Raw genomic sequence first — 9,871 nt, forward strand, 5'->3', positions numbered from 1 at the left:
CTTGCCGTGAACTCCGTACTTGTGGTAACACGCTGGGCGCCGAGCTCGCGGCGTGTAGGGAGGGGCTGGAGCTAGCCCTCCATCGGACGACGCTGCCAATTTTGGTAGAACTAGATAGTTTTGAGGCAGTGTCGCTGATCATAGCAAATTCCGATGATAGATCAGTACATCGCTTCGTGATACAGGAGATTAAAAGTTTGGCCTCAACTGAAGATAGGGAGATTTCTTTTACTCTTTGTCGTCGTTCGCAGAATAAGGTTAGCCATGAACTTGCTGCTTATGGCCGTAGTACCCCCGAACCGCACTGTGGTTGTACTCGGGGTTAGACTTCACTGTAAACTTGGTTGTGGCTGAGAGGCCCCCGTGAGTAATGAAAATCTCCTTTACCCTCGCAAAAAATATATATATATATATGTGTGTGTGTGTGTGTGTGTGTGTGTGTGTGTGTGTGTGTGTTACGAAAAACACTCTTCAAAACACATTTGAAAAATGTTAAATAAATATTTGAAAAAATGTTGAATAAGTATTAAAAAATATTGAACAAGTATTTGAAAAGGTTGAACAAGTATGTGAAATTGTTGAATAAGTATTAAAAATGTTGAACAAGTATTTGAAAAATGTTGAATAAGTATAAAAAAATATTAATGAGTATTTGAAAAGTATTGACCAAGTATTTGAAATATTTCGAATAAGTATTAAAAATGTGAATAATTATTAAAAAAATGTAGAAAGCGTATTTAAAACATGTTGAACATGTATTTCAAAAATGTTGACATAAGTATTAAATGTTGAACAAGTATTTGAAAAATGTTGAATAATCGTTGGGACAATGTTGAACATGTATAAAAAAATGTTGATCACTTATTAAAAAAATGTTTTTCACATATACGAAAATGTAGAATGAAAAAAAGAAAGGAATATATTGAACATGTATTTTGGAAAAAATGTTGATCATGTATTTAAAAATGTTGAATCGGTATTTAAAGAATGTTGAACAAATATTTTGAAAAATGTTGAACAAGTATCTAAGAAAATGTTGATCATGTATATAAAAATGCTGAACAAGTAGTTGAAATTTTTTGAACAAGTATTTGAAAGAATGTTGATCATCTATAACAAATTGTTGAACAAGTATTTCAAAAACTATTGGACAAGTATTAGAAAAAATGTTGAACACTTATTTGAAAAATGTTGAATGAAGAAAAAGAATGAAACCAGAAGAAAAACAAAGAATGCTGAATAAAAAACCATAAAATGAGAAAAATAAAATGAATTATAATAATGAAAAAAGAAATATGGAGGAAAATAATAAGAAAACCAAACAAAGAACGAAAGACACGGAAAAAGAAAAAAAGGGAAAAGTAGAAAAAAACTCCGATATTTTACCTTTTTTAAGAACCCAGTCTTTTACCTAAAGGAGACTCCGACTCCTACGTGGCCACGAAGTCAACATTGCCGCATTGGCAAGCACCTCTACCTATTATCAAAACGTCCTAGGTTCGAATTCCCTTGCGACCTAATATTCTGATAGTTTTTCTATTTCTCTATGCGGCTAGTGGGCCGGCCCGATTGGTCTAAATGCTTCAGCCTATTTCTCTATGCGGCTAGTGCGCCGGTCCGATTTGTCTAAACGAAGGTCCTATACAGCGCGTACCATTTCCGGGTTTAACCCCAGCCGGTTTTGGGAAGGTTCTAGAACCTTCCCTGAACCGGTTTTTTATGTTTTTCTTTCGGGTTTTCTTTTTCCTTTTTCCTTTTTCGTTTTTTCTTTTCCTTTTTCTGTTTTCTTTTCATTTTTTCTTTACTTTTATGTTTTCATTTTTATTCTTGTTTTCCAATTTCCGAAAATGTATTAATTCGCAATTTTGTTTCTAGAATGGTATTTTTTTGAATTATGATTTTTTTTCCAAAATCATGGTTTTATTTCTACTAAATCGTTACTCTTAAATGATGAACATTTTTTTTGGAAACTGTGAATATTTTTTAAAAACTCACAAACATTTTTTTCGAAATCATGAACAATTTTTTTAGAAATTTGTGAAAATTCTCTTACGTCATGAACAAGTTTTTCAAATCATGAACATTTGTTTTTGAAATAGTGAATAATTTAAAATTAAAGGCTACTTTTTCGAAAACATGAATATTTTTTCAAATTCATGAACATTTTTTAGAATTAGCGAACATTTTTTGAATCCTGAACATTTTTCCGAATGTGTGAACATTTTTTTGAATCGTAAACATTTTTTCTAAATTCGCGAACATTTTTCAAATTAGCATATATTTGTTTGATTTTTTTAATTATGAACATTTTTTAAGTTTGTGAACATTTTTTTTACAAATTCGTGAGCAGTTTTTGAATTCCAGAGCATTTTGCTGTAATCATGATTACTTATTTTGTGAACATTTTTCAATTTCACGAACATTTTTTGAAATCATGAACATTGTTTTAAATTGATGAACATTTTTTAAATTTGTGAACATTTTTTGCTTAATTCATGAACATTTTTTGAATTACCGAGCATCTTTTTGGAAGTCATGATTTTTTTTGAAATCATGATTGTTTTATTCAAAATTAGCAACTTTTCTGAAATTTAGGACATTTTGATATCCCAAATTATTGAAAAAAAGAAAAGGACAAAAATAGAAAGGAAACATTCACAAAAAAAATAGGCGGCGTCCCGGCCACACATGGGCCAGCCCAGAAGGGGAGCGGGGGTGCGCGTCAGCTTCCTTCGCAGCGCGTGATGCGCCCTATAGGCGCTCCCCTTGTCTAAATGCTTCAGCGAGAGAAGTCTTGGAGATCGCTGAATGTGCGGAATCACTAATTAAGAAGTACTCATTGCAAAGATCACTCCAATTCTCCTAGTTGCGACAAGTGGCGCACATCCTGGGAGTTTTTGCTATTTTCGTAGATCCGTTTATTCAAAACGTTTATCTCTTAAACCGTGCATCCAAATCTCGAACAGTTTTCACCGTTGCATTCCTCGCGTCGAGATCTTCAAAACTACTCCCTCCGTTCCTAAATACTTGTCTTTCTAGGCATTTCAACAAATGACTACATACGGAGCAAAATGAGTGAATCTACACTCTAAAATATGTCTATATACATCCGTATATAGTAGTCATTTGAAATGTCTAGAAAGACAAATATTTAAGAACGGAGGAAGTAGATCCCATGTTGATAGGGTTTGACGAACTTTTTTTCATGAAAAAAACACCGGACGAAAAAACGAACCGGGAGCACATGTTTTTTTCTTTCCGAAAGAGGCACGCCCATGCCTCTCACGAAATCACAACCGTGCCTCTCACGGAAGAAAAAAAACGCGTTTTTTCGTTTCTGAGGGGGCACGGCCGTGACTCTCGTGAAAGCACAACCACGACTCTTGCGGAAGCAAATCCGTGACTCTCGCGAAAGAAAGAAAAACAAAAAAACAAGTTTTTTTCCTTTTCGAGAGGCACGGCCATGACTCTCGCGAAAGCATAATCATACTTCTCGCGGAAGCAAAACCGTGACTCGTGAAAAAAAACACGTTCTTTTTTCATTTCCGAGAGGCACGACCGTGACTTTCGCGAAAGCACACCTGTGTATCTCACGGAAACAAAACTGTGATTCTCGTGAAAGAAAAAATGTGTTTTTTTCCATTTTCGAGAGGCACAGCCGTGAGTCTCACGAAAGTAAAACCATGCCTCTCGCTGAAGCAAAAACCGTAACTCTTATGAAAGGGAAAAACGCATTTTTTCATGTAAATTTTTTCATTTTTTTTAAAAAGCTAAGGAACAGTGAAAAACTAAAATGTCGAAAAAACCTCAAAAAAACCGTTTAAAAAGTCGAAAACGCGTGCAGAAAGATAAAAGGAAACAAAATTTGAAGGAAGCGTTCAGAATGTGACACGTGGCGAATGGCTGAGAGCGCGTCAAGTGACGCTGATTGTTGCCATTCTGTTGAAGGAGCGCTTGTTAAATAGTCCTCGTGCGAACGTTGGGCGCATTTTGTTTCAGCCCGTAGTTCTTGTTGGGCCGAAACCCAGCCCAGCCTTCGTGCTTAATACAGCCGCCTAACGGCGTAGATTTCTCACACAAAGCCTCTTGTCCAACCGCAGCTAGGGTTTTGCTCCGCCGCAACGCACGATCCAGATTCCTACACTTCCCTAACCCTACCCAACCCTGCACCTCCCGGCGGCGGCGGCGGCGGCGGCGAGCAGCAGTCAGCGGCAAGATGAGGCCTATTCTCATGAAGGGGCACGAGCGCCCGCTCACGTTCCTGAAGTACAACCGGGACGGCGACCTGCTGTTCTCATGCGCCAAGGACCACACCCCCACCGTCTGGTACGCCGACAACGGCGACCGCCTCGGCACCTACCGCGGCCACAACGGCGCGGTATGGTCCTGCGATGTCTCCCGCCACTCCGCGCGTCTCATCACGGGGAGCGCCGACCAGACTGCCAAGCTCTGGGACGTCAAGACGGGGAAGGAGCTCTTCACCTTCAGGTTCGACGCCCCCGCGCGCTCCGTCGACTTAGCCATCGGCGACCACCTGGCGGTCATCACCACCGACAGTTTCATGGGGAATATGCCCACCGCGCAGGTCAAGCGCATCGCCGAGGACCTGCAAGACCGTACGGTTTACTCTTCTCCTCCTGGAAGTTTCTAGATGTCTAGTTGTGACGTGAATGTGGATTTTATAATGTGTTTGTGGTTTGCAGAAACGGAGGAGTCAGCTCTTGTGATCTCCGGCATCACGGGGAGGATTAACAGGGCCGTGTGGGGGCCCGGCAACCGGACCATCATCACCGCCGGTGAGGATGCCACCATCCGCATCTGGGACTCTGAGGTTAGCACCCCAAGCTTGCAAGTAGTCTTGTTGAGTCATGCTGGCGATCAGTTCTGTGGCCTATTAGGGTGTCTGGTGCCATCTACCTGTGGCAATTTGCTCTTGGTAGGAGCTTGCAACTATTGTTGCATGATTGTAGATGTATTGGTTGTAATGTAAAATGTTACTTGAGCTCAGTGCTTTATATTTCACACACGCCCTGAATTTCCTTGTCATGTGGTCTGATTCCGTGAGTTTCTTATAGCCACCAACTCCTTGAATTAACACAGCAAACAGTTAATATCTGTAAATCTGGCCATGGTGGATGCTTAGTACGTAGTCCACCTTACTAGAGTATCCCCCCCCCCCCCCCCCCCCAAAACTAGAATGCAATTTTCTTTCCGTGGGTCTTTCATTAGAAAGAATGAAGGAACCAATAAGTTATCTCCTGCAAAGTTTACATGCCACTATCTCTCGTCATTCAATGTTTGTTGTACATGCCAGGTGTTTAATTCAATCAGTATGTACGATGTCGCTTTCCCATTTTTGTATGATGTTGTGCATTTATGTTTTATTTTCTCTGGGCTTGTAGACCGGAAAGCTGCTGAAGGAGTCAGACAAGGAGGTTGGACATCAGAAGGCAATTAGCTCACTGTCAAAATCCTTAGATTGGTCTCATTTCCTCACAGGTTCCTTGGATAAATCTGCTAAGGTGATACTTTTGGTATTGCTGCCCTGATAACCTGTTTATACTTTATTTTTTAACATATGGATTTTTCTGACATATCTGCTATGTCGCAGCTATGGGATGCAAGAACACTGACCCTGATAAAGACATATGTCACAGAGCGACCGGTTAATGCTGTTGACATATCTCCTACTCTTGATCATGTATGCTCCTGTATCTGTCACCTTATCTGCCATTGTTCTTAAGTTGCTGCAAGCATTTGAATATATAAGCTCTCTCAAAGCACATGGGGTTGTCTCTTGAACTCTTGGTCTTTTTACAAGCTAAGTGTATATTTCCGCGGTCAATTATGAAGTTTGGATTGACTATGAATTTCGTCCAGAATGTGCTTCCTTGCAGTCTAGCCCTTTTGGTAATTAATGAAGTTGGATAGGATTACCGTGTATGTGCTCTGGTCTTGAGTGTCACATATTTTTGTCGTGCCCATCTATTTCCTAACTTCGATTTCTTGTTCTCATTAATTAAGGCCAAGTTTGTCAAACTGTGTAAACCATGATTCCTTTGCATATTTGTTATCTTAGTTTTTCTGCATCTGTGTTTAATGCTCATCCCATGCATTCATGATTCTAAACTAAATTGGCACTCCCTCCGTTCGGAATTACTTGTCTCGGATATGGATGTATCTAGAACTAAAATACATCTAGATACATCCATTTCTGCGACAAGTAATTCCGAACGGAGGGAGTACATTATAATGGTCTATTTGTTATTTATTCTACGGAAACTCATTTGTATGTGTATTTGTATTTTTTGAACATCATACTTTTTTGCTATCCTTAGGTGGTTATTGGAGGTGGCCAAGATGCTATGAATGTTACTATGACAGATCGTCGTGCTGGTAAATTTGAGGCCAAATTTTTCCACAAGGTGAACTAGATTCCTTTGCATATATTTACACAGATGGCTCTTGACTTCCTATGGGGAGTTACTTTCTGTATGTGTATATGTTGTCAACTTCTGTAACAAGATTTTGTTGTCAATCTCAGATTTTAGAAGAAGAGATTGGTGGTGTTAAAGGACATTTTGGACCTATCAATGCATTAGCATTTAATCCTGATGGGAGGAGGTTAGTTCATACTCTGTTTGTATTTTGATTTCTTATGTTTGTATTTTGCCTCTGAGCTTGGGTTTGTGATATGCCTCTGTTCCATTTAGATTCATGGCGATATATGCTATTCTGAGTCTTTAGAATGTCGTCAAATCTTATGAAATCAGAGCTTGATTTTGAATATTATATGTGTTCAGTAACCCTGTTTACTATTTCATGTTGATCTCTTATATTTACATTTTGCTTCTCACGTTGGGTTTGCAATATGCCTCTGTTGCACTGAGTATGCTAAAATCTGCTCAATGATTAAGCCATGTAGATTCATGGTGATATACGCTATTCTGAGTCTTTAGGATGTCATCACATATTATGAGAACATATCTTTTTATTGTTTTCTATTCATATTTTTTTATCTTCAGTGAGAGAAGATCATGGTGAAGTAATCCTCAATCACCATTTTATTGTCTCCCATCCTAAGTCTTAAGTCATCCTCTGTATCTTAAATTCTACATGGGCATTGACTTATGGCTTGTCACACATTGCTCGTCTTTGCTATCTGTTTGTGACATATTTTGTTTCCTTTGTTCCAGTGCCCTGGCTTCCTACCTTTTTCTGTTATGTTTTTTACTCAACATGTAGCTCAGTGATTAGAGCCAATTACATTGGCAATATACTCTATACTGATCATATTTTGATGAAAAGTTTATATGAGAGCTACATGAAGTAATCCTATGTCACATTATACTTGCCATTTCCATCTGTTTGAGCACATGTTGTCTCCTTAGTATTTTGGTGCCTTATCTTCACACCTTTTATCTTGTGAATTTTCTTTTGTCATGTTTAGTAATAATGTTGCTCAGTGACTATAGCCAATTACATTGGCAATATACGCTACGCTGGCCTTGTTTTGATGAAAAGTTGGATATGAGAGCTATGTTGTCCCCATAATTTATTTTGGCAGATCTAACCTGTAATTGCTTGATCATGCTTTCTTGTGCATTCTGTTCTATTCTACCAGCTGGTTTGGCAGCTCAGTGATTTCAGTCCAATACTTTTGTCATATACGCTATTCTGAATATGTTGTAAAATAAACTTATGAGAGCTGCCAATCCTTTTTTTTGATACTTCTATTATATTTCTTTTGTGATCTCTCATATATGTTTATCCAAATGCTTTTGAGAAATAGGGTTTTTCAGCTCCTTCTTTGAGCTTCAGTTCTTGTTATCTCATCTCTTATGAATTCCAGTTTTAATGACCCGTATTTTTCCATATAATGTCCTTAGCTTTTCGAGTGGTGGTGAGGATGGATATGTGAGGCTACACCATTTTGATCCTGAGTATTTCAACATCAAGATGTAAGCCTATGAATTTCTCAAGGTAAGGCTCATATTCCTTGGTAGACAAATGTGAATAACTGCAACTTAATACATTGTTCATTCAGGCTTATGTTTATACATTGTTCATTCAGTGCTTTTTCTTGAGCAATCTCAGCATCTCGTCTTCTATGTTGTTTCGAAATGTCTTGTGCTTCAGGCTTATGCTTACATGTTCATTTCCTATCTTGTTTCAGGCTGCAATTGAGAGACCTCCCTAGTACCCTGGAGAGAACATAGCTTTTTTTTTGGGGCTCAATTTGTGAGAGAACTTAACTTAGCTGGATGGTCTACTATGTAATAGCACCTTTTCATACAATCAGCAATGGAGATGCTTAAATGGGTGACATGGTGTTGCTCTGTCAGTGTTGTTTATTCCAAAACATTCTACTTTTGATTCGATGTCCATTCTGCTGAACATAGTACATGGATGCGCAGCTAGGTGTTGTAGTTTTGTCAAGCTCAAGGATTATATGTTACGTACTTAGACGCTGAGCCTACTGAGACATTGGCTCCTTGGATTGACACGATTGGATTTCCAGTCATATAAATGCTAGTGTATAGGTACGTACTGCCACCTTCTAAAATGGCAGTCCAAAACTTATTCGTTCATTGGATTCCAAACTTACATGTGCAAAGCTTTTGATATTCGAAAAAGATAGTTTCCATCATATAATTTTTATGAACTAATTTGTATTTTACTAGTTAATTTTATGGTCAAAGTTTGACACTAAATACGATGAGCCCATAATCCAACCCTTTTCTAAAGCGTCATGGTCTACGTGGGCGTTTCCAAGTCGAAGTCCAGTTTTCACTTTTCCATCATCCCTTTTCGAAAGAAACTATGTGATAAATCCCCACATGCCTCGAGATCTCCATGACCTGAGATCACTATACAAAAACAGCTTATGTTTACAAAGTGAAGGGATTTCCCCACACTTATCTCTATGAAACTTCCTTTGAAATGAATGAAATGAAAACCACGATCATGCCTCCAATAGGAAGATCGAGGAAGTGGTGCTGGCGCTCCTGGTTCATGAGATCCTAGTGGCTAGCGGGCAAAGAAAGGGGGCGGGTCGTTTACTTAAAAATGACAACTGCGTGCTCCAGGAGGGGGGCCTTGCACGAAAGCAAACCTACGATTAAGTAGCAGTTGCTTTCTTTGATGGGCCTAATGAGGGGGGCATTGCCCATTAGTTCTTACCAACTTTAGGTGTGTACATCTAACTTATTATCTAATGATGAAGGGGCGGCGATGGTGTCAAGCCTGTTGGAGTTATCAGATCCAGGGTATGCTGAATGTTCCTAATGAAACATTGAATGACAAGTACCTGGGCATGCCATCTGATATTGGTAATTCAAAATCTGGAGCTTTCAAGTATCTCAAGGATAGACCGTGGAACAAGGTAAAAGGTTATATTGAAAAAATAGTTTCATATGCAGGGAAGGAGGTGTTAGTTAAGTCAGTGGCCCAAGTTATACCTGTGTACTCAACGTCTTGTTTCAAGCTTCCTAGAGATTTATGCGAACACCTCAACAAGCTCATCAGGCAGTTTTGGCGGGGGAGTAAGGATGGAAAACAAAAACCCAACTGGGTCTCTTGGAACTCTATGACACAGCCCAATGTTATGGGTGGTTTAGGCTTTCAGGATTTTGAGATTTTTAATCTTGCACTTTTGGCTAGTCAGTCGTGGAGACTGTTACAGCACCCAGAATCACTTTGTGCATGATTGTTAAAGGCAGTTTATTATCCTAATGCTTCAATTTTGGCTGCTGAAGTGGGTAAGCGTCCATCACAGATATGGAGGGCTATTTTGGAGGGACGTGATGTACTTTGTCAAGGCTTGATAAGAAGATTTGGAGACAGGTCTTCAACCAAAATTTGGGAACAT

At 39.0% G+C, this 9,871-nt stretch overlaps 1 protein-coding gene and 4 non-coding genes across 5 annotated transcripts; all 5 read left to right on the forward strand.

The window, feature by feature from the left end:
• The first annotated feature begins 4,067 nt into the window (after positions 1-4,067).
• On the forward strand, positions 4,068-8,344 carry LOC101290669 (eukaryotic translation initiation factor 3 subunit I). Its single transcript, XM_044507890.1, has 8 exons — positions 4,068-4,616; positions 4,704-4,831; positions 5,403-5,522; positions 5,612-5,701; positions 6,339-6,425; positions 6,545-6,624; positions 7,890-7,983; positions 8,177-8,344. The coding sequence occupies exons 1-7, from the start codon at positions 4,217-4,219 to the stop codon at positions 7,963-7,965; spliced, it is 981 nt and encodes a 326-aa protein (XP_044363825.1). The 5' UTR covers positions 4,068-4,216; the 3' UTR covers positions 7,966-7,983; positions 8,177-8,344.
• LOC123088906 (small nucleolar RNA U54) lies at positions 6,903-6,984 on the forward strand. The gene has a single exon (XR_006442159.1). It is a non-coding gene; the product is annotated as a small nucleolar RNA U54 (small nucleolar RNA).
• LOC123088903 (small nucleolar RNA U54) lies at positions 7,244-7,322 on the forward strand. Its single transcript, XR_006442156.1, has one exon. It is a non-coding gene; the product is annotated as a small nucleolar RNA U54 (small nucleolar RNA).
• LOC123088905 (small nucleolar RNA U54) lies at positions 7,460-7,539 on the forward strand. The gene has a single exon (XR_006442158.1). It is a non-coding gene; the product is annotated as a small nucleolar RNA U54 (small nucleolar RNA).
• Positions 7,635-7,710, forward strand: LOC123088904 (small nucleolar RNA U54). The gene has a single exon (XR_006442157.1). It is a non-coding gene; the product is annotated as a small nucleolar RNA U54 (small nucleolar RNA).
• Positions 8,345-9,871: the final 1,527 nt, after the last annotated feature.

The sequence above is a fragment of the Triticum aestivum genome, chromosome 4A (genome assembly GCF_018294505.1).
Source record: "Triticum aestivum cultivar Chinese Spring chromosome 4A, IWGSC CS RefSeq v2.1, whole genome shotgun sequence".
Lineage (NCBI taxonomy): Eukaryota > Viridiplantae > Streptophyta > Magnoliopsida > Poales > Poaceae > Triticum > Triticum aestivum.